At 37.5% G+C, this 25264-nt stretch overlaps 1 protein-coding gene and 1 pseudogene across 2 annotated transcripts; both read right to left on the bottom strand.

Moving 5' to 3' along the window:
* Nucleotides 1–16: 16 nt before the first annotated feature.
* LOC107942341 (serine/threonine-protein kinase BSK2) lies at nucleotides 17–4338 on the bottom strand. 2 transcript variants are annotated; one of them, XM_016875995.2, is made up of 9 exons: nucleotides 4040–4338; nucleotides 3593–3943; nucleotides 3325–3458; nucleotides 2569–2674; nucleotides 2294–2379; nucleotides 1393–1578; nucleotides 1128–1286; nucleotides 902–1015; nucleotides 17–564 (listed from the first exon to the last, which is right to left on the bottom strand). In XM_016875995.2, exons 1-9 carry the CDS (start codon nucleotides 4116–4118, stop codon nucleotides 313–315), a joined length of 1467 nt encoding a protein of 488 aa, XP_016731484.1. In that variant the 5' UTR covers nucleotides 4119–4338; the 3' UTR covers nucleotides 17–312. The 2 variants fall into 2 exon arrangements, with proteins under 2 accessions (XP_016731484.1, XP_040959770.1); XM_041103836.1 differs by having other exon boundaries at nucleotides 3593–3923; nucleotides 4040–4335.
* A 1514-nt stretch (nucleotides 4339–5852) lies between these two features.
* On the bottom strand, nucleotides 5853–9904 carry LOC107942340 (putative pentatricopeptide repeat-containing protein At4g17915; annotated as a pseudogene).
* Between the last annotated feature and the right edge of the window lie 15360 nt (nucleotides 9905–25264).

Raw genomic sequence — 25264 nt, 5'->3', positions numbered from 1 at the left:
ACCTTACAAAATTTAATACTATGAAGGATCAAAATGCTTTATTTCATACTACAGGGACAAAACGCATTTTTTAGGGATTAGGTTCTCGGGTTCTGGTGGTGCTGAGTTTTGGTTCAGAATGCTACAAGGATCCAAACTCTCAACCAAAACTTCTTCAGAAAATCAGCAGCACCAGAACCAAATGTCTTTTTCCTACTCTATTTTATTCCATCATATTTAATATCCTTTACACATTTCTTTATGTCAAACTCTTTTCTTTTCCTTTTTTTTCTTTTTTTGAAAAAAAAAATAACAATACTGCCTGATCGCTGCTTAGACACGCCAGCCATTCTGCTTCTTTGCCTCAAATGAGGCTCCATCATTAAGCATGTCCTGTGCATCGGTTTCCATTCCAAGCTTGGAGAGGGCAAGAGCTTGCATGTAGAAGGCAGTGGGGCACTCGGGCAAGCATACCTGAGCCTGCATGGCATCTCTCAAGGCAAGTTCTGGTTGGCCAATAATCAAGTATGAAAGGGCTCTTCTCACAAATACAGTACCAGAAGGAACAGACATCATCGCTACCAACTGCATTCAAGGGGAAAACGTTAACTACCTTTAAAAACTGAAAACCCAGGTTGAAATTTGTTTACAAGCATGTAGAAAGGAAATGGAGGAACAAAGCAGATTGATCAAGCTAAAGCAATTCCGTAATACCCAAAACAATTATGTAGCTAAAGAAAATAAGTTGGACTCCAAACATGAAATATTAGCAGGTTAAACTCTCTTTTGGAGATTATTCAGAGGCCAATAAATATTTTCTAACAACTAGAATAAAAATTAAAAATTAACTTATGTTTAATATAACATCCCAGTAAGCAAGCTTGTCAAATAGTAAACAAGTACACCGCATGAAGAAAGTTACCTTTGAGTAGTAATCAATAGCATTTTTAAAATCTTTGTCTCTAAATGCAATATCTCCAAATTTCTTTGTATTCAGCATATCCTGAACCTGTTGTGTCCACTCTTGGAATGACAGCTTCACCAATCACGCAGTGCCAGCATATTAAACCACAGAAGGGACAGACAAATGAAACTATGCATAGCCAGTTATTATGTGACATTGACAAAGTAAAATAGCCGTAACCCACCTCATTTTCTGCACCTTCTTCTTCTTTATAACCAGTTTTCAGTAAGATATCATGCACTGCAGTAAGATCCATCCTAGCACATGCCTTTCCAAGCGGGGAAATCATAGTTGGCAGCACCACTGGGGTTTTTGATAGACCCATTAGAATATGTGAGGCAACCTATGGAAAGCAAGGGAACGTATTACTTCAGTAGGGTTTAAGATGCATCAATACATGATACTCTAAAATTGAAATGGCAGTGAGTTCAATGACTGGAAATTTTCACCTCCTGTTTTTGAAGAGGTGCCACTGCTGAATGGAGGAATTTGGTATCACGTCGATCTCTAGCCTCATACTGAAGACATTTTGAAGCCAATTCAACCAATTCCCTGGCATCTTCATTAGCATATTGTCCTTCCAGGGAAGAATCCATTAACAACAATAAATTCTTCTCTCTTATCAAATCCAAGGCCTGGAGAATCAAGTCACATAATAGTTTCAAAATTGATGACATAAAATTTACAGATGTAGCTGTATCATACGTAAGTAAATGAGAACAAAGATCATAACAGATAAACAAGCAGAATATCAGCAGTCACCAAAAAAGAATACCAAAATAATCAAAACATAGAAGTCCCTGACTAATGCCTCCCCAGGGATAAACGAAAGGAACCACCATTATTGAAACACTGCAGGACTCATCTATTGTGTGTATCTGTGTTTGTGGATATATATATATAATACAAGACTTCTACTTTTAGTTCCTTGACCCATCTTATGGGACATTGATAAAGCTCAACATCATCTATAGAACAGTTGCATAATAGTACAGTGGATATTAAGGACTTCTATGTTAGGATATTCTGCACTCTGCCAAAATTTTACAGATCTTACTTGACTTTCTAAGCCTCCCAACAACAACTTCTCATGGAACCTAGCCAAACGGTAAATAAAACACTTACCAAAAGCCTCGGGTCCAACTAATTCTTAGTGCTTACATGTACAGAAAAATAACTGAATTCCAATGCCAGGAAGGATCAATTTTACATTAAAAAGTTGCAAAGAAACTCAAGATATATCCAAATTCTACCAGAACAGCAATTTTTCCTCACTAAGAACTTTGAGAGCAGTATTAGCAGGGAAATACAAAGAAAAGAACTAAATTTGGATAATAGAATGTATCATACATGGCTGGGAGGGATATGCTTTCCACTTAAGAGATCCAGGAGTACAGTTCCATAACTGTAGACCACACTTTCGGGGATGACCCTGCCTGAAGATTTGAACATTCAAATTATTTAGCAGTGAAAGAATATCAATTCAATAACTAAATCCCCTTCTTTTCAGAAGGCGTACGAAATGTATTTTCTTTCTTACTTCAAGATTAAAGAAGAAAACTAGTTTGTTGAATTTGAAAATCCTAGTTGTCCATAAGTGAATAATTGAAATCAGAAGCACATACCTGTCCTCAAAAATTCAGGAGGAGTATATGCCAAATTTGTACTGTAGCTTTTCCCATCTCGGCTATTTTTCATTAGTCCAAAACTAGATAACCGAGGATCACCTTCCTGGCATAAAATGAAATTAAAATTAGAAAAGAAACAGAAAAGCTAAATGCCAATGCTGGCAACTGATCTGCCTTCAGAGACAAGTCATAAACGTTGAGCACAATTTCAATCTATAATTTTACTTATGGAACATGGCTATTTAATATTTATGAAGATGGATCCTATATTCTAGTCTTCTCTAGTAGTCTATCCCACTGAAACAATTAATTTTGAGATCTCCAAAACCACAAAGCCCATGCCAGACTAGCAAGGCCAACCACTAAAATGAATGTCAAATGAGAATGTGGTTAACATTCAAAATGTAATGAAAACAAATGTGCCCAAATATCATAGACGAGTGCAAAATTAGCAGGAAAGGTTCTAGAACAGCTAAAGAGGTGCCGTTTTCTACCCATTTCAAAAAGAGCCGTCCCATGTCATACATAAATCTCCAAGAGCTTTAAATGTTGAATCACAAAGAATGTTGAAGCTAATGATCAATAATAAAACAAATATTCATCAATGTAGTAACAATAAACAAGATAACATTCAATCTCTTCATGAATCAGCCCTCATTTACTAAAGCAGTGGAAGCACGGAAAAGAAAGATATTATGGTGGAAAGGAAATTAGCAGAGGTAAGAAAAATATTGGGGTGGAAAGGGAATGCACCTCATCAAAAAGAACTCTGTAAGCATTTAAATCGTGATAAATTTTAAGGCCTTGAGCGTTGCAGTGCTCAAGGGCTTGAGCAATATGGTAAGCAACTCTAAGGCGCATTTCCCATGGTAAAGGCTGTTTTTCCCCTGCATTATTGATAGCAATTTTCATAGATACGCAATCAAAGGGAGTAAAGGAGGATGCCACTGTTTAATAGTAAAAAGAAAAGAAGGAAAATGTCAGAAAGGAGCAAAGGCAAAAATGAGGGGGAAAGACATACAATGGAAAAGATGCTTAGAGAGGGTATCATTAGGCATATACTCAGCGACCAACAAGCGCTCGTCCCCCTCGGCGCAACAGCCGATCAAATTGACCAACCTCTTGTGACGGAGGTTCCCAACCATAGCAGCTTCGTTAACAAACTGGTGAGGGTCGGGCCATGATTGCCTCGAGAATCGCTTAATGGCCACTACTCGATTGTTCTTAAGCTTCCCTCTGTACACCACATTGGGAGCCTTTTCTCCACTCTCTGACACAATGAGGTCAGTGCTGAATCCATTGGAAGCTGCCCGCAGCTCGGCGAGGCTGAACTCGTTGAATGCGGGCACCGCCTGCTGTTCCCCATTCCCATCTGATAAGTAAAAATAAATAAAGAGTCCATGGATGAAGGATAAATTATTTTATATTGTGTATGAAGAGAAGAAATGGGAAAGGAAAAGAAAATGACCTAGATCTGAGTTAGTTTGCGGCGGAGGAGGAGGTGGAGGAGGAAGCTGATGAGGGATTTTGGACTGGAAGCAGCCCATCACTCTACGTCTGGATTCCTCACGTCTAGTGAATCAGAAACTGCAACTAGAGGAGTAGAGAGTACAGTGAGTATAATTTCAGCTGCAACTTTACTTAGTGGAGGCACAACACAACTCGGTCACAACTCAGAAGACAGAAGAAAGAAAGTTGACTAGAAAAAGAGTTGAACTAACGAATGAACGGCCTGAGCGTTCTAATTAGTGAAGTGAATGGTACTAGCTCTAGTTGCAGTTCTAGTTCTAGTTTTAGTACTTGGGATGCAAATATTCCAATTTTACATTTTTCTTTTTCTTTTCTCCAAACTTGGGATGTTAATGTAGAAACAAGACAATTCCTGTAATTCTTTGTTCTGATCCTCGATTAAATTTTACCACTTAAGTAATGTTGGTTACATAGATTAAAATACACTAACATCAATGTATCTAAGTTTGTATTATTCTCCGATCGAGATAATATTTTTTCTTTTAATTTTATCAAGAATTTTAATGATCGAAGCAACAAATTCAAGAGTATAAAAATGACTTATTTGATTAAATGGTGCATGCCATTCCATCATTTACTTTAACCTCTAATCCTATTCCCTGCAGCTCTCCACACATTCTATCGTGAGAATCTGACATTTCTTTCTTTCCTCTTTGTCCATCAATAACAATATCCCTATAGGATATTATACTTTATTCATCCATCACGAAATAGACTCTACCTAAGAATGATTAAGGTAAAATATTTTGAGGATGACACTTCAAATGATATAAAGAGTAAGAGGTGGTAAAAAAGAATAAGATTAAAACTCATATATTTTAATTTGATCCTATTTCAGTACTTTTAAGCTTTAATGTACAATTTAATTAGTATATTATTTTTGACTTTAATCTATGATTTTTTTTCCTAGATTAGATCCTAATGTTATTCATAATTTCGCAACATGTAATATGATATCACAATGATATCATCCAAGAAAATTTAAAAATCTTGCAAATTATAAAATTTCTAAAAAAATATTAAAATTTTGTAAAAATGATAAAAATATTTTAAATAACTTACAAAATTTTACTAAAAATTATATCATTTCTTCCAACTAGTATTATATCTCTTTTATACCAACAATATCATCATCATAAGATTCATCACCATTACTATTATCATGTTTCGAATGTCTTGTAACACTTCATTCCCGACCCAGTCGTCAAATCCGAGCTATGAAATGTCACATTCGTTGTCGAGGCAATCATTACAACACAATATAACCATTTACACATGCTGATAAGTATATTATGCATTCAAAATACGTTTTAAAATCATATCCAAATAATCTATGAGCTCATAAAAGTTCATAAGAAGACTTGAAATCGAATAAAGACTGAATTATAAAATGTACAAATATCGTGTTGACATTGTATCAGATTGCGACCTATCTCCTTGACTTGTCCTCTCGTGATGTGTCTCAACATTGAGAGCTTGACATCGCGATGTGATCGTTTGATTTCAAAAGGTCCAAATGGCACCCGTTTATAACACCTAGATAAGCAATTCAATACCTCAATTCAACCATTTCAGCTAACAATACCATTAGCATACTTAATTCTAGCCTTTAGCATTATATATACTTATACATTACAGAAATTCTTTATCTCAACTTTAATACATATGACAATTCCCACATTTCAATTCATTTAAACCATTTCCATCCACTTATATCAATTTCATATATGTATTTAAACAACAAATAACTCTTCTTTTGAACTTCTTATCTCCATTTATTACTTTTATAACAAGTTTGATTAAACAAAATTGAAGATACACGGTTTTAACTACATTTCATTGCAAATCTGAAGAAACAAGGGCTTTGCAGCGCTATTTTCCCCTCTTGCAGACACTATGTTGAGGGTAACGCCCGTTACAGACGTGATTCCGAATCACAATGATGATGCGGGTATTTTGCGGCATGGTAGTTCCAAAATCCATTATGATAGTAACAATACGACCTTTACGTTGCATTGCGGCCACTTTTGATACTGTACACTCAACAACAACTACCTTAGGAAGCCCCATCTACCATATCTAAACCATCATAAATTTCCCAAACCTTAACCTGCATGATGGTACTCATTCCCAGGACTTGTGCATCAAAATATTGTAACCCCAAAATTACAAAAATGCAGAAAGCCGTTGGCCTTGGGATCTTATCTTGCATGGCAGTCCATAGAAACTGTTAAGGTCCTCTGATTTTCCACACTTGCGCCCATCGACCATCAGTTGGTTCCATCAACAGGTTGCCAAAAAAAGCAGTGCATTTCCCAACAAAATAAAGTTAAATGTCAAAGTTCCAATAATAACAAAAGAAAGTAAATGTTGCAAGAATGACTGATTAAAAAGAAACTAGAAGAATATAAAATAAAGAAGTATAGACTTATCAGAAAGTACACGTATAAATTGTAGAATGGTACAGTACTGAAAAATAACCAGAATATTCAAATTCCAAAGATGGTAAGGTCAGAGATTCCAAAAACAAACAATTTCATCACATTGTAAATAACAAAATGAAATAATCAATTACAAGAATATAGCCACACGTGTAGTTTAGTAAATCCTTTAAAATATGCATCAAGCTCTTTAAACGAACATTTTTTCCTTCATTTTTGTTTCCATCAAGATTGTAAATTGTCCACAGCACAAGAATTGTTTTATTTACATACATATAGATAAAGGGAAAAAAATGAATAATAAAGAAATAAGCCCTAGATACAAGGTTCGTCTACACACCCCCTAAAACGATGCCAGTTCCCTCATGCAACAAATCTTTAAGAGTATAAAATAACAGCTAACTTCTTCGTTATGTCACAATAAGAATAAAAGATTTCACTTTTCAAAGGAAGTGATTCCTTACATGATTCCAATAGGGAAATTCTTCAAGAATTGAATTTTGGTAGGGAGAAAATGAAGTTAAATAATCCAGAAGCTAATCACGTAAAAAGCTTCTTAGATGAATCTCTTGTGAACAAGCTACATAGCTCCTGAAGCTGGACTAGTGTTTCCAAGCAGTGCATATCTCTTCATCTGGTTTTTTATGCTGGAAATACAGATACAGAGCATGCATTACACAGTAGATGCGGCTTGATTCAGAGTTGCTGATCTCTATCATGGCCTACAGCATTACCACCCCAAGAGAACCATTGAACTTACAACAAAAAGAAACACATTATTTCAATCAGGAGCTTGATCGAAAATGAATTATCCTTGATGGTAAATCAACTGAAGTACATAATCTTCCAACTTTTAACACTAAAATAAAAAATAATGACTAAATTATCAATGATTCAATATTCGAGCAATGCGAATCTTAGACTTCAGCCTTTTTGCTTCTCTAGGAAATCCAGAATAGCGAAGACCAAGCAAGACAGCTCGTTGAGCAGACTTCAGAATTTTCATGCCACTTTGTAAACAAGATAGCAAGAGCTTGGCTGCAGAATGATACCTCCTGTCCCTGCAAAGGTTGTACACCAAAGAGGAGTAGGTAAAAGAATCTCTTACCTCCATTGATTTATAGACTTTGATTGCATCATTGATCTGACCAACTTTACACAACCCATCAACCAAACAGTTATATGCAACCAAGTTTGAATCAAAGCCCATCATATTCATATACTTCAAATGTTGTGCGGCCACCTCAACCTTACCTGCCTTGCACAATCCATCAATCATTATAGTGTGTGTATACTTATCACACTCCAACCCTTTCTTTTCTATCTCATCCAACAACTTATAGGCTTCTTCCAACTCACCAGTTTTACAGTACAAATTAATTAGTGTGTTATAAGATACTATATCAAGCTCGATACCAGTTTCAATCATGTCCACCATGAATTCAGTCGCCTGTTTCACCTTTCCTATCTTAGTTAGAGCACCAATAACTGTACAATAAGCAAAACCATCAAATGTATGCCCTTTACTCTTCATTTCCAACAATAGCTCAATTCCCTCTTCAAACTTCTTCTTTCTAAAGATGCATTTCAATAGAGTAGTGTATGTAATGGCATTTGGAACATGGCCAGATTCCACTATTTCTCTAAGAACCCTCCTTGCTGACCCTAATCTACCAATTTGCATAATCTACTAACAAGAATATTGTAAGTCAATAACTCTGGCACAAATCCATGACGCTGTAAGTTCCTAAACAACATAAAAGCATTCATTGTATACCCATTCTTGCAAAGACCATTCATCATAATGTTAAAAGTAGCAATAGAAGGTGAATGCTCGGCAAGTATAATATCCTTAAAAACCCTATGGGCCTCATCTGGTTTTCCTAACTTGAAAAAGCCGTGCATCAAAATATTGTAACTCCAAACATCAGGGACTATGCCTCTTTCAATCATTTCGTCAAATAGATCACGAGACCGAGATATTTGGTGATTCCTAGTGGCACCAGCTATCAAAGAATTATATGAAATAATATCTGGGGTAACACCAGCTTCTCTCATTCGATGAAGAATGGCGTAACCAGCATCAATTCCAAAATGACAGTATGCATCAATCAATGTATTGTAAGTTACAACGTCAGGAAGCACTCCCAATCTTATACCATCGATAATAACTAATTCAGCTTTCTCCAAGTTATGGGCCTTACATAGTGAAGCTATGCAAACATTCAATAATCTAGTTGAAAATCTGTGAACCATTCTTCTTCTGCTTCTTTCTTTTTTCCCAAGCACATTCCACAACAAAAAATGCCTGCCAAAAGGAGAAAGGATCTTTCTGAAAAATTATTATAATTAACTTTCTTTATAATGGTTTGGTGGTCAATTTCAGAATTGAACCAGTGGTCGAACTGATCAGATCACAAGTTCCCTGTCCAACGAGCACAACCTAAAAAAAGAAAATTTCTGAAAAATAGGGAAAAGCAGAAAAAAATTGAAAAATCACCAATACTTCTCATTTCTTATCTTTCTTTTCAATTAATAACTTAACATTAACAAATATAACCACCCATGAACCGGAGAGGTCCTAAACATAAGCTAGTAGCTAAACAAAAAGGCAGCTGTTAAATGAAAAAAAGATCCAGACCTCACCTCGCCGGTGGTTGGCGGGGAGGAGCTCAGGGCTGACTGAGAGGCAAGAGCAGCTATAAGCTTTTGCTTTGCTCCTACTGCTGCAGGAAAAAATTATGCTTATTAGATTTTTGTTCTTTGTAAAATTCATTTCTTGTACATGGATTGAGCTGGGTAATTTAATTAAGTGGGATGGATGTTTATCTTTTAAAATTGGGCCGAGTTGTTAGTTTAGGGTTGGAGTTGGGTTTTTTTTTCAATTTGGGCTCGATGAAACTAAACCCTAAAACATAAAAACCGGTTCAACAAAAAAAAACTCTTATTTTTAGCCACTCCAATTACTTATTTTTAGCAAAGAGAAGGAAAAAGAAATCATTTACTTTGAAGAGGACTTATTTTTTACAAGAATTGTTACTCATCTTTCTAGTTTCAAGTTTAAAATACGTTTGATTTTTTCATCAATGCTTCTACTACTGTTTAAGCTAATTCATAGTTAATATTAAAATCTTTTTCACCAGGTTGTACTTCTTCCGTTTAATTCAAAGGCTTCACACTCATGTATCCACAAGAAATAGTTCACAATACTGTAACTTGATTTTTCTTATTTGTTGTAGCTCACATTCATGTTACATGTATTAAAAGGAAATCATATTATGAATGAGAAAAGCTTCATGTATAATGTAATCAACTTAAAATTTAAGATAGAATTAGGTAATAAATTTCAGCCTAATTAATCTTTTATAATTTAGACAACATTATTTTCATTATATGGAAAAAGTCATATTTTGAATCAATAACATTTAAAATCTGTTTCTTCAAAAAATTATTATTATTAAAATTACAGAATTCTATAAAATTTATTGATTTAACAGCCAATTTGACTTTTTAAGTAAAATTATTAAAAATATTATTTATCATATTATATATACATTAATTTTAAAAACTTCCTTACATTTTCACAATTATAATTTATGTATTAGAGGGAAATCATATTATGAATGAGGAATATTTTACGTATAATGTAATTAACTTAAAATCTAAGATAGAATTAGACAATAAATTTCAGTCCAATTTGATTTTTATAATTAAGATAACATTATTTCCATTATAGGGGAAAAATAATGTTTTGAATCAATAACATTTGTTTTAAATAACATGTATTGCGTGCATATAAGGTTAATTATAATTATTTAAATTTTATTTCTTCAAAAACTTATACACACATATAGAAAGAATATATCAAAAGAATACATATACATGCATTTCACAAATGCATGCAGGTAAATTTATATGGAAGATAGGATTATATCAAAATAATATATACACAAATACACACATACAGATAGAAAGAAAGAAAGAATATATCAAAAGAAAATATATACACACACAAACAGATAGAAAGAAAGAATATATCAAAATAATATATATATATATGCACATTTCACTTACAGATGCATGCAAATATACCAAAAGAATATATACATACACATTTCACTTACAGATGCATGCAGCGAAATTTATATGGAAGGTGCCAAATAAAAATTAACGGCCATGCAGACAGGAAACAACAATCAAATAAAAAGTACACATCAACGTTATTCCAAACAAAAGCATGAGATTGTAGAGAGATACCTTGGGTCGATATGAATTGCCAAGTCAATCGAAGGACCAATTGAAGCCCCCTTCAAACACGGTCAACGTCCTCAAAAGAGAGACCTTTTGCTACATAATTAACAATACCAAAGCAAAAGATGAGTACATCACTCGAGCATTAGTTGGATTTTTTTAAAAATAAACCAATCGTAATATGATTCAAATACAAAACTTCTAATGAAAACTCTCACTGTAAGATCAAAAAGGCAAATATGTTCTTTATAAGGAAGAAAACAACAACACATAGTTAACATCTTCTAATGCAACACAATAACCATTCGTAACTACTTTGTAATATAAGAAAACCTCTTCGGTTCACTTACATCCCTAATTCCAACTGTACAGCCCAATTAACGGAGCCCAAATCCAAAAAAAAAAAAGGAAACCTAATCCCCCTAACCCATCTACCGCCGCCGTCAATCACCTCAGCCACCTGCCCTCTGCCACTGCCGCGCCGCACGTCCCCTCACCCACTTGCTCCATTAACGTCAATTACCTGCAACAAAGAAGGAAACACGCAAGCAGCAATAGCAGAGAAAAATAGAAGCAAAATTGGCTATAAAGAGGCCGAATATCATCTTTGTAAAGGGGCTTCTTCCGATTTTTGTAAAAAACAAAAAGAAACACATTAACAGAAAGAAATAAAAGAAAGATAGATTCAAGGTTATTTTTTTTCCTATCAGATTTGCATTTCATTTTATTTCTATTACTTTCTTCATTTTGTATATTAAATAAAAAGGGAAAAGGAAAGAGGCCGCACCTACTCGCCTGTGGCTCCGTCGTCGGAGGACCTCTTACTGTTGTCGGAATCAGTTCCTAGGGAGGGATCTAAGGCCCTCGGTCCTTCGGGTTGTTGGCCGAGCTTCGGTGCGCTACGATGGGAGGGCCGAGTAGCCCATTTCCCTTGCCGTCGGCCTAGTGCCACGATGGCGGTGCGCCGGAGGCCGAAAGAGCTTTAATGGCCGGAGTTTTGATAGAAGGGAGGGGAGGGGCCGTCGTTTTAAAAAAGGGCAGAGGAGAAAAATTGTTCTGAAATTTTTGTTTCTCTTCAACTGAAAAATGAATTTTTTTTGTAAAAAAAATTAGTTTTAATGTGTTAACAAAACGGCGCCGTTTTAGTCCTCCATGACCCGCGCGCGACCCGACCCGCTCCAGAGGGATCCGCGTGTTTTCGCTGGGTGGGCTATTTGCGCGCTCAGTCCCTCCAGTTTTAAAACGCATTGCAATTCGGTCCTTTTTGCTATTTCCTTTTATTTTTAATCTATCCCTATAATTTTAATTTTATTTCCATCTGGCCCACTGCTGCGCTGCGTTTTGAGGTGGTTGGGTTATTTGCCCATTTGATCCTTTTGCTTTTGGCGCGCTTTGTAATTTAGTCCCTTTCATTTTGAATTCGCCCAGTTTCTTTTGTTTTTATTTTGATTTAGTCCCTTTTTGAGTACTTTTATTATTCTCTTTATTATTTTAATATATTATCATCATTATTATTATCATTATTATTATTAACCTTATTATTACTAGTAACCATTACTCATTTACTTATACTTTTTTTAACTTCAGGTGTTGCTATTTATATATATACGTATGTCTATTATAATATAAAGGTTTTTTTATATTACATATATCTATACATATTTTCATTTATTTTATAATGTATCCGTACATATTTTTATTTTTATTTTTTTTGTATATATATACTTATATATTATTTATATTTGATACTTTATGCTCTATGTACATATATATTCCCGTAACTTTTTATATTTGTATGTATACATACATGCTTATGTTATATATATATATATATTAACTTAAATACATACCTATATATATACCCCCTTTTTATAATCTATATATATACGTACGTACCCATTTTTACAACTTATATGTACTTATATATTTTTCTATTTTTTTTAAATTGTATATATATGTATATATCCATATTTTCATTTTCGTAAATACATTAATACCTGCTTATATATATTTTTATACTTTATAATTTCAACATACGTATATATATGTGTATTATATTTCTATTCCTTACTATTATTTTATTTTGTATTTATTGCTTATTTATTTAATTTTCTTTATTATTTCGAATAAATATTTTAATTTATTTTTATATGTATTGTTTTTTTGATTGTAAGTATGATTTTTATTATATTGTTCCTATTGTTCATATTATTCTTACAGTTTTGCGTGCATTATGATTTTATTGGCTTTCGTATTTTTCCTACGATTTTCGTATTTCATTTTATTTGATATAACAAGTTCGTTTTGAATTAATAATATTTCGTGTTTAGATTCGAGAATATCGTACTCTAACTTACTGGGTTTCGATTTTCACAATAAATCTAAATATACGAATCTTTTCAAACTCAAGTTTTTAAATGATCTCCGGAATTAAGAAAAGATCGTGTCCTAACTTACTGGGCACGATCCCTTTCCTAAACCTGAGATAATAAAATATCTTCTAAATAAGCACTTTTCATACGCGTATCGGGAATTCGAGACATTGTGTCCTCCTTACTGGATATGATTCTCTTTTTTCGAATAACGTGAAGTACCCTCCTTTTCTTGGAAAATTTTCAACGTTTTAATACAATGATCGTATTTTTAAAATTCTTCAAAGTTTTCAACCTTCGACATTAAGACATTAACTAATCAACTAGGTACCAATTTTGGGCGTTACGAGGGTGCTAATCCTTCCTCGTACGTAACTGACTCCCGAACCCGTTTTTAAATTTCGTGGACCAAACTTGTTATTTTAATAAAATAAAATCGTTTATTAAAAACAACCACTTTTCGAGGTGATCCAATCACACCTCATAAAAAAGGATTGGTGGCGACTCCCGTTTCATTTTTCAAAACCCAAGTTGACCCCGTTTTCATCCAAAAAATGCTGTCAACAGCATGGCGACTCCGCTGGGGACACTAAGTGAGTCGAGCTACGAGTTGATTATTTTTTGTCTTTTTATCGAAAATCAAAAACTTGGTTTAAATATACGATCCTTTCATCGCATTTCATTGCTTTTATTACAATTTTCATCGTTGTGGTTTATAATTGCTGTGTTAGTTTAAGTTTTTGTATCTTTCTGCATATTGCATTGCATGACCGTTGGTCACACCCTTTTAAGTGGGAGTGAGAAACTACGCCTTCGTGAGGTTTTCACCTCCGCATGGGATAGTGAATCGCTTTCGGGATACATCCGTACCTATGTCTTCGTGAGATTTTCATCTCCGCATGGCCATAGGGAAATGTATCCCCCTGAATCGAACTTGGTCCGTATGAGCCTATAATGGGTGAGGATCGAGGAATTTGCTGGTTCAGGTACCCTACTTTAGAACCAAACCACATGTAATGAGCCATAGGAACCGACTTAGGTAGAGCTATTCCAAATTTTTTAGCGCTTACCTAAATGAATGTTGTATTTATTTGTCGCTTATTTTAAATCTTATTCTGTGTTTAATGCTAATTTACTTTGTTTGTGATGGCATGGCATCTTCATTCTAAAAGAGGTGTCGATTTACATTCAGTTTCTCAGTAGAAAGTTTATCATGGAAAAGGGGTTTGTTGATAAAGTAGAGGATAATGCGGCTGTGCGAATATGGGCTGAAACGACACAACGGGAGAAAGGCGACAGTCTTACCAAAGGGTACGTGTCAGAATTGTGGGATTTTACCCGTATCAGTGTAATCCAGAATGACCTTCGAGAAATGAAAGAAGTCTGGGATCAATGGGATGTCGAGGCCAAGCAGCTGTTCTATTGTAACTACGGTGACCTACCTTATCTGCTTAGTGTCAAAGTGGACAAGTATTTATTCCGAGCCCTTGCTCAGTTCTGGAATCCTGCCTACAGTTGTTTCACTTTTGGGAAAGTAGATTTGACGCCTACTGTGGAGGAGTATACGACCTTGCTTCGGTGCCCAAAGATTCAAGTCGACAAGGTTTATTCCAGAGCTGTTAGTGTCCCTCCGTTGTTAAAGAAATTAATGAACATCACTGGGATGAGCGAGCAGTGGGTCGCTGCCCGGATCCAACAGAAGGGCGACAGTAAATGTGTTCCTTGGAAAAGTTTGCGAGATTTGGTGCTTGTACATCCTGACTTAAAGAAAAGGGTCGATGTCTTCGCTTTAGGTATCTATGGACTAGTGGTTTTCCCCAAAGCTTTAGGACACATAGACGAGGCTGTATCTGATTTGTTTGATCGGCTTAGTAAAGGGGTTACACCGGTTCCGGCAATACTCGCTGAAACTTTTAGATCCCTGAATGCGTGTCGAAAAGCAGGGGAGGGAAGGTTTATTGGATGCGCGCAGCTCTTATTGGCATGGTTCCACAGCCACTTCTGGAAAGTCGAAAAGGTCTCTTATCGGGTATTCTCCGATAGCTACTCCCCTCTAGGAGAATTGGTGGCCACGCCAAGACGGGATGATATTTCAGAAGAAAAATGGATAGAGATACTCCAGAATCTCCAGGATGAAGATATTGAATGAAGGGCTCCTTGGTTAATTCCTGATGAGATATTGTACCGATGTGGAGATTTTGACTGGGTTCCGCTGCTCGGGATATGGGGAGCTATCGGATATGCTCCTCTACTCGTATCAAGATAGTATAGATCACGACAATTCATACCGGCAACGCAGGGGTTGGCTTATAGTGATTTTTCCTATAGGGAGGACAATTACAAGAAGAAGGTTCGAGAAATATCTAGTGCCTGGAACCAGACTCGTCGAATGAAGATCTTAGCCGTGGGTCCGACAATTACCCCCGAGTATGGTCAGTGGCGTGATCAAAGGATCAACGACAACATCCCGGCGTCCAATTCAGAAACTGCTCGATCTTTAGAGGAACACTTACAAGTTTTGCCTTCTGAGATAGAAATCATCAAACAAGAATTTGAAAAAAGGAGTTTAGAATTGGGGAAGAAGATAGAACAACTAGAGGAAGAAAAAATGCAGTTAGGATTGGATGTGGACATTCAAAGATTAGAGGCCAACAAGTTGAGAAAAGGAAAGAACAAAGCAGAAGAAGATTTGGACAGCCTGAAGACAGATTACAAGAAGTTGCGTAGGTCGGTAAGAGCTGCTGGCTTGGGTAGAACGCCAGAACAATGGCGACAAGAAATTCAGGAGGAAAAGACGAAAGCTAATCAATGGGAAAAGAAATTCCAGGATACTCAGGCTCGAGAAGTCGCCTTGGGAAAGAGTCTACTAGAGTGCCAAGACGAGAAGACGGAGTTGAAGGTCCGGATAACTGAACTAGAAAGATCGCTTCACCAGTACCGTAATCGTAATGCTACGGTTGAATTAAGGGCGAGCTTAGACAAAATTGAAGAATTAAAAGGACAAATAGAAGGGCTAGAGAAAGCATTGCAAAATAGTGAAATCCGGATAGAGCTTCTGGAAGAAAATAATGAGCAGTGGCAAAAACAATTCCGTCGGTCTCAAGAGCAGATTGGAGAAAGAGATTATATTATGGGAGAGGCGGTGACTCAAGTGCGCGAGGTAGCTGATCATCTGCAAACTCTAGCGGTTCAGGCTGATCTATTAAGTTTGAAGTATGAGTTAGAGTCCGACAGGGGCCGAGAGTTAGCTTGGCTTCTTAGAAAGGTTAAGACTTTGAGTGTAAGGGCAAAGCCATATATGTAGTCTATTTTATGTAAAGAAACTCTTTATCTAGTAAAGTTTTCTAATGAAGTTGAATGAGAATCAGTGCCTCTTTTTCTTTGCATTCTTTTCATGCATTGCATCACATCATATGCATTAATGACCATTAAAAGAACCTAATCGAATAAAATCATTTCAGTTAACCTGGAAAACCAACAAAATTACGGTACCCGAGCTAAGACAAAAATTATGGACCAAAGGTTGGAGAAGCTAGAGCGACTTCAAAGAGAAATGCAGGACCAGTTGCAGGCGCAAATGAAAGAGCAAATAGAAAAGATTCAGCGTGACATGGTGCAAAAGATGGAGGAGTCCCAAAATGATCTGGTGGCTAAGATGACGCAATTATTGAAGGGAGTAGATAAGGGTAAAGGTCCTGTGATTGTTAGTGAAGAAGAAAACAATGGTGAACCACTTTATCCTCCAGGTTTCACGCCTCCTCATGCGCAAGTACAGACTGAGCTGCATCCGCGGAGACCCTCTGTGTCGGTTAGGCCCCAGCAGTTCCAAGGCGATGCTTCAATCCCAATGAATTTTCAACCCGGAGCGGGCTTTAATCCCAGTGATAGCCCGAATAATATTGCTGTCCCAGATCTTGACGAGATGGTTGAAAAGGACAAGGCGAAGGAGGAATTTCCAAAACAATTTGAGGAGAAATGGAAATGGATAGAAGAGAAGTTTAGGGCAATAGAAAGCATCGAAAGCTATGGAACAGATGCAAAGGATCTGAGCTTGGTTCCGGACTTGGTGCTCCCTTACAAATTTAAGATGCCGGAATTCGAGAAATACAACGGGACTAGTTGCCCAGGATCCCATATTACTATGTTTTGTAGAAGAATGACGGGGCACATTAATAATGATCAATTATTAATACATTGCTTTCAGGAAAGTCTTACGGGAGCGGCGTCAAAGTGGTACAATCAGCTGAGCCGAGCTAAAATTGCTACTTGGAGGGATTTAGCACAGGCTTTCTTGAGACAATACAATCATGTCTCAGAAATGATGCCTGATAGGATAACTCTGCAAAATTTAGAAAAAAAATCGAACGAAAGCTTCAGACAATATGCGCAGAGGTGGCGAGAGGTGGCGGTTCAGGTGCAACCACCGCTTTTGGAAAAGGAGATGACGACGCTTTTTATTAATACTTTGAAAGCCCCGTTCATCACTCACATGTTAGGAAGCGCTTCAAGAAATTTCTCAGATATAATCATGAATGGTGAAATGATTGAGCATGCCATTAAAAGTGGAAAAATAGATGGAGGAGAAAGTAATAGGAGGGCACCCCCGAGGAAAAGAGAAAATGAAGTGAATAATGTGAATACTTATGGTAGGTCAATTACCGTGAATCAGCCAAAGAAAGTGGTTGCTAATCAACAGGGATCATCAAGACAAGAGTCGGGAGCTAGGCAAACTACTGAAAAGCCCCAATTCACGCCAATCCCGATGTCATACAAGGAGTTGTATCAGACTTTATTCGATGCACATGTTGTTGCTCCTCGTTACCTGAGTCCTCTACAACCCCCGTATCCAAAATGGTATGATACGAACGCGCAATGTGATTATCATGCGGGAATTTCTGGGCACTCGATAGAAAATTGTACTGCCTTCAAGAAGGTAGTAGAAGGACTCATCAATTTAGGTGTTGTCAAACTTGACGACTCACCTAACGCAAAGAATCCGTTACCTAATCACGCAGATAAGGGGGTGAATATGGTTAGCGAAGGTACGGGAGAAGAAGTCAAGACTGACATTGCTGAAGTAAAAACTCCATTGAAACGGGTCTGGAAAGAAATGGCGAAAAGAGGTTTGGTTATTTCAGATTCTGAGGAAGGGCATGAGATGGGAAATTATTGTGAATTTCACTATAAAACAGGGCACGAAATCCAAGAATGTGAAGGATTTAAGGCTTTGGTTCAAAGCATGATGGATAACAAAGAGATGAGGTTTTACGAAGATGCGAAAGAAATGAGGAGCATATGCGCGACAGAGTTGGGAACAAAGGCTCCAAATCATCCTGTGGTCATTATCTCACGCCCTAAGGGTAATGAGGTTAGGGCCCAGGTAACACCGAAAATTGTAATCCAGAAACCATCAAATTTCTCTTATAGGGATAACAAAATGGTGCCGTGGAATTACGGGTGTAATGTGACCGTTTTGGGAAAAGAAGCAGAAAGAAATCAGGAAACAGTTTTTTACACGCGTAAGGGAAAAAGATATGACGCTCAAGCAGAGTCGTCCAGGGAAGAGAATTGGAAGAAAGAACAGAGGAAAGGGAAAGCAGTAGAAGTTGAACCATTGGTAAATGAACCAATAAAAGAAGAGGAGGCAAAGGAGTTTCTGAAGTTTTTGAAACACAGTGAATACAGTGTTGTGGAGCAACTACACAAACAGCCAGCCCGCATTTCTGTATTAGCTTTACTCTTAAACTCGGAAGTACATCGGAATGCACTATTAAAGGTGCTAAACGAAACATATGTGGCTGACGATATTTCGGTAAACAAGCTGGATCGGCTGATCAACAATATTGGTGCTGACAATTTTATCTTCTTCAGTGATGATGAAATACCATCCGGAGGAAGAGGTTCTACTAAAGCCCTACATGTTACTGTCCGATGCAAAGGGTACACACTCCCGGGGGCCTTGGTTGATAATGGATCTGCACTAAATGTATTACCTTTGTCCACTCTTAGTCGATTACCAATAGACAGTTCGCACATGAAAGCATGCCAGAGCATAGTAAGGGCATTTGATGGAACAAAAAAGGAGGTTATGGGGAGAATTGAGGTACCATTAAGGATTGGCCCAGTCACTTATGAGGTGGATTTCTTGGTAATGGATATTAAACCCTCCTACAACTGTCTATTGGGGAGACCGTGGATACACTCAGCAGGGGCAGTACCTTCATCATTACATCAGAAGGTGAAGTTGGTATCGGAGGATCAGCTGGTAACAATAGATGCAGAGGAGGATATTATCGCAATGATGACTAGCGATGCACCTTATGTGGACATCAACGATGAGGCACTAGAATGTTCTTTTCGATCGTTAGAATTTGTGAACGCGATGTTTATTGCGGAGGGAAATAGAATCCCAGTACCGAAAATATCCAGGACCACTGAGATGGGATTGCGATTGATGGTAGGAAGAGGAGCCTTACCCGGGAAAGGATTGGGAAAATATCTTCAGGGAAGGATTGAGGCACCAATGCCAAAGGAAAAGTTTGATAGATTTGGTTTAGGGTACAAGCCAGACATGAAGCAGAAGAAGAAAGAAATAGAGAAGAGACAAGAGAGAAGGAGGGCGCGTTTGAATGGACATGAAGCTAAGTGTGAGCCTTTAACCTTTCCCCACATATCTTCATCTTTTGTGTCGGGAGGATTTATTCATTCTGAATGTGGGGTGTCCGGTAGCGGCATGGGAGGAATGTTGGAAAACGTTTATATTAACGCCATAGAAGCAACGGAAAGGAGGGTTTTGTTGGAGATCTGCCCTTATGAGCCTGGAAGCGAGCTAAACAATTGGACTGCTGAAGAAATCCCTGTAGTCTTTAGGGCTTATTCAGAGTAATGCTCAAAACATTCCTGTTGTTTGTTGGCCTAGAAACGATACGAAATTTTTTGTGAAATAGGCATTGGGCCTAAATATCATTATTTTAATGAAATACATGTCAACGTTCATCTTGATCAGTCTTTTCTTTTTCTCTTTTTATATTTTTCATTTGGTTGATTGTCTTACAAATAATTCTTTCATTTGTAATTCTTTTGCACAAACATATTCATAAATTTATATTCTTGGTATATTCTTTGATATGCCTTCATAGGTCTTCAGATATCAATGACATGAGTGACGCTGCCTCAAACACGGAGCCTATTTTGAGCAAGAGGTGTGTTCAGAAGAATCCCACGACTCTGAAAATGACGAAGATTATGATGCATCTCCAGACTTGTTAAGAATGATGGAACAAGAGGATAAGCATATCCTACCTCATAGGGAATTGTTAGAAATAGTGAGCCTAGAGGATGGAAAGGAGGTGAAAATTGGAACTGAAATCACCGCAAAGACAAGGCAAGACCTCATTAATTTGCTACGAGAATTCAAGGATGTTTTCGCGTGGTCGTACCAAGATATGCCTGGGCTAAGTACTAACATTGTGGTGCATCGTCTGCCCATAAAAGAGGATTGTAAACCCGTTCAACAGAAGCTCAGGAGAATGAGACCTGACATTGTGTTGAAAATAAGAGAAGAAGTCAAAAGACAATTCGACGCTGGATTCTTACAAGAGGTCAAGTATTCGGATTGGGTAGCCAACATCGTCCCTGTTCCCAAAAAGGATGGAAAGGTACGAATGTGTGTGGATTATAGGGATTTGAACAAGGCTAGTCCAAAGGACAACTTTCCACTGCCTCACATTGATACTTTGGTAGATAACACGGCGGGCTATTCATTGTTTTCTTTCATGGACGGTTTCTCTGGATACAATCAAATAAAGATGCACCCTGGAGACATGAGAAAAACCACATTCATTACCTTATGGGGAACATTCTGTTACAAGGTAATGCCCTTCGGATTGAAGAATGCGGGAGCAACGTATCAAAGAGCTATGGTGACTTTGTTTCACGACATGATGCACAAGGAGATCGAAGTCTATGTTGACGATATGATCGCGAAGTCTAGAACGGAAGAAGAGCATGTTCAGGTCTTGAAAAGGTTATTTTTGAGATTAAAGAAATTTCAGCTTAAGCTTAACCTGGCCAAATGCACATTTGGAGCCAGATCAGGGAAGTTATTAGGCTTCATAGTTAGCAAAAAGGGGATCGAGGTTGACCCAGACAAAGTAAAGGCAATACGAGATTTACCTCCCCCGCGCACTCAGAAGGAGGTTCGAGGTTTCCTAGGGAGGCTGAATTACATTGCTCGGTTCATCTCACAACTGACAGAGAAATGTGATCCAGTATTCCGGCTCTTAAAGAAACATAATCCGGGCGAATGGGATGAAGAGTGTCAGAGGGCTTTCGATAAGATAAAGCAGTACTTGGCTAATACTCCAGTCTTATCACCTCCAAGTCCAGATAGGCCATTGATATTGTATCTAACGGTGTTGGAGAATTCCATGGGATGCGTATTAGGCCAACATGATGAGACGGGAAAGAAAGAAAAGGCAATATACTATCTCAGTAAGAAATTTACCGATTGCGAAATGAGGTACTCATCAATTGAGAAGTTGTGTTGTGCTCTGATCTGGGCAACCCGAAGACTGAGGCAGTATATGTTGTATCACACGACTTGGTTGATTTCAAAGTTAGATCCTTTAAAATATATGATGGAATCGGCTGCTTTGAACGGGAGAATGGCTAGATGGCAGATCTTGCTCTCAGAATTTGATATAGTATATGTCAGTCAAAAGGCCATAAAGGGAAGTGCAATAGCCGATTTCCTAGCTAGTAGAGCCTTGGAGGACTATGAATCTTTGAATTTCGATTATCCAAACGAGGACTTGATGTATGTGGCGAATACTGAAGAAAATCCTCAAATGGATCACGTATGGAAGTTAAATTTTGATGGAGCCTCAAATGCTACGGGTAATGGAATTGGGGCAGTTTTGGTATCCCCAAGTGGAGATCATTATCCTGTTGCTAGCAAGTTGGACTTCGATTGTACAAATAACATGGCAGAATATGAAGCATGTATTATGGGCATTCGTGCAGCCATTGAACGGAACATCAAAGTACTGAGAGTATACGGGGATTCAGCGTTGGTGATATACCAACTCAAAGGGGAGTGGGAGACTAGAGATCCTAAGCTAATCGGTTATAGAAAACTAGTTCTTGAATTGGCTGAGGAGTTTGACGATATCACCTTCTATTACCTCCCACGGAAGGAAAACCAAATGGCTGATGCATTAGCTACTCTAGCTTCGATGATTCAGGTGAATAGACTTGAGGCAATGAGGCCTGTTCAGATGAGTATCTCCGAGACCCCGGCTAATTGTTGCAATATTGAGGAGGAGGGAAAAGATGATTGTCCTTGGTATCGGAGTATCTTACAATATGTGAAGAATCGGGAATACCCTGATCAAGCGACAGAGAATGACAAAAGAACTCTGAGAAAGATAGCCATTGAATATGTCTTAGATGGAGAAGTGTTATATAAAAGAAGGAAGGATCAAGTACTGTTAAGATGTGTAGATGCGGTAGAAGCCAAGAAAATTTTGGAAGAAGTCCATGAGGGTATTTGTGGGACGCACGCCAGTGGTTTCACGATGGCCAGACAAATCATGAGATTTGGGTACTATTGGCCCACCATGGAAGGAGATTGCATTGATCATGCCAGGAAGTGCCACAAATGCCAAATTTACGGAGACAAAATACACGCGCCTCCTTCACCTCTTCATGTCATGACCTCTCCTTGGCCGTTTTCCATGTGGGGTATGGATGTTATTGGGCCAATATCACCAAAGGCTTCTAATGGGCATCGCTTCATCTTCGTAGTAATTGATTACTTTACCAAGTGGGTGGAGGCTGCTTCATATGCAAATGTCACAAAAGCAGTAGTCAGCAAATTCTTGAAGAAGGAGATTATTTGTCGATATGGGATGCCTGAGAGGATCATATCCGACAATGCGATGAACTTGAATAATAGCACAATAGCTGAAGTTTGTAGCAAATTTAAAATTAAGCATCATAACTCATCGCCGTATCGTCCCAAAATGAATGGTGCAGTGGAGGCGGCCAATAAAAACATTAAAAGGATTGTGGGGAAAATGACTGAAACCTACAAGGATTGGCATGAGAAGTTATCATTTGCTCTCCTTGCCTATCGAACATCTGTTAGAACTTCTACTGGGGCAACGCCTTTTTCTCTGGTTTATGGAATGGAGGCAGTATTACCCATTGAAGTTGAAATCCCTTCTCTACGGGTGTTATCTGAGCTACAGTTGGATGAAGCCGATTGGATCCAATCTCGGTACGATCAGTTGAACCTAATAGAAGAAAAGAGGCTAAGAGCTATTCGCCATGGGCAAATGTACCAGAAACGAATGATGCGAGTCTATAATAAAAAGGTTCGCCCCCGAGAATTTCGTGAAGGGGACTTGGTACTAAAAAAGATTCTTCCTATACAAAAAGATTTTAGAGGAAAATGGATGCCGAATTGGGAAGGCCCTTATGTTGTAAAGAAGCCTTTTCTGGTGGAGCTTTGATCCTATGTGAGATGGATGGCAAAAGTTTACCAAATCCGGTAAACGCAGACTCCGTCAAGAAATACTTCACATGAAAGAAAGGGGAACCAAAGTGAAAACCCGTAAAGGGCGCTTTGCTTCCTAAAAAAAAAAAAAAAAAAAAACTTTGGAGAGGCTAAGGTGAAAACCCGTAAAGGGCACTTTGAGACCAAAGAGGGCTTGAGTCGAAAACCCGAAAAGGGCGACTCAAGTATTGAGCAGGATTGGAACATCAGGATTGAGCGGATCAAATTTTGATCAGGGGCATATGATGATCTTGCTTTACCAATAAGAAAAGATATGCAACATCTTGGAACATTGACAGAGTATTGCAGATCTCCTGAACACATGTCAAACTTAGAAGGGTCTTCGGAAAGTTTGTACAGAGAAACTCAAGCGGCGATAACTGGGGCACCTAGTTCTTAGGTGTATTCTTGAAAATACATTTTATTTTCTTTCTTTCTTCCTTTCCTTTTGTGAAAACGTACATTCTCAATCCATTTCTTTGTTACCTTTCTTTCGCCATCTTTGATGTTTTATTTGAGTTATAATCAGAACTAGCTTTATTCTTATCCATTGTTATGATCTTTTTGCAAACATGTAATGATTAACGAACTAATAAAACTTTCAGGAAAGAAGTTTTGCACATTACTCTGGAAAATTTCTAAATAATATAGGGACCTGAAACATGACTAATGTTTAGAACACGCCAATTTTAAAAGTTGGAAATCTAGGAAGGAAGAGTCTAAATTAAAGACTATCCTTTCAGATTTTGTCGTCTAAACGTTGATTGAACAAAATGACAAGCTGTCGTGTTAATTACAAAGCTTAAATGAACAAGAAAGCAATGATCATCAGGCAATAGGAAGAGGTTACCTTGGAGAAAGAGCCTTCACTTGCTCATAAGACTTTCGTACGACACCTTGAGAATGGTGTAGGAAACCAGAACGGCTCAGATCCTACATCCCCGAATTGTGATAAAAGAGGACAAAGGAAAAGCCACATATTTCTACCCTTAGATTACTGTGAGAGAATGATGGCACAAATCTTGGCGTCCCAGTGGATATAACTTGAGGTTTACAATGGGGACAGTCTGGCTAAATGTTCCTTCAGAAAAATCAGTCAAGTGAGAAGGCGTTGTAGCATGTCAGTCACAAAACTTTGATAAATTGCGAGTAGTGATAACCTAAGCAAGATCATTCTCGAAAAAAATAAAATTCTGCATTCATGCAAATCCCATTCACATATGTCTAGTTAGGAGCATTTGTTTCATTTTGATCATGTCATCCTAATCATTAGGCATAATTAGGTTTATAATACAGGTCTTATCTCCCTGAGATTACAGTGAACAGACCAAAGAATCAGATCTTATCTCCCTGAGATTACAGCGGAGCAGATCAAAGATAGTAATCCTATCTCCTTGAGATTACAATGGAGCGGATTAAAGGATCGTATCTCTCTGAAGTTACAGTAGAGAATCACATCAGTCTTATCTCCCTGAGATTACAGTGGAACAGACCCAGAAGAATTTCAGATCTTATCTCCCTGAGGTTACCAGTACAGA

This window comes from Gossypium hirsutum, chromosome D10, assembly GCF_007990345.1.
Source record: "Gossypium hirsutum isolate 1008001.06 chromosome D10, Gossypium_hirsutum_v2.1, whole genome shotgun sequence".
Classification (NCBI taxonomy): Eukaryota; Viridiplantae; Streptophyta; class Magnoliopsida; order Malvales; family Malvaceae; genus Gossypium; species Gossypium hirsutum.
The sequence above is the reverse complement of the archived record's forward strand: the minus strand, read 5'-3'. Positions and strand labels throughout refer to the sequence as shown.

Bases quoted from the DNA above. Each gene is read 5' to 3' on its own strand.
- LOC107942341 (XM_016875995.2), bottom strand. From the start codon at position 4,118: ATGGGCTGCTTCCAGTCCAAAATCCCTCATCAGCTTCCTCCTCCACCT. The intron at 2,380-2,568 runs GTATGTGCTTCT...TCAAATCTTCAG, and splicing joins TCCTGAATTTTTGAGGACAG to GCAGGGTCATCCCCGAAAGT. The intron at 1,016-1,127 runs GTGGGTTACGGC...TGATTGGTGAAG, and splicing joins AAGAAGGTGCAGAAAATGAG to CTGTCATTCCAAGAGTGGAC.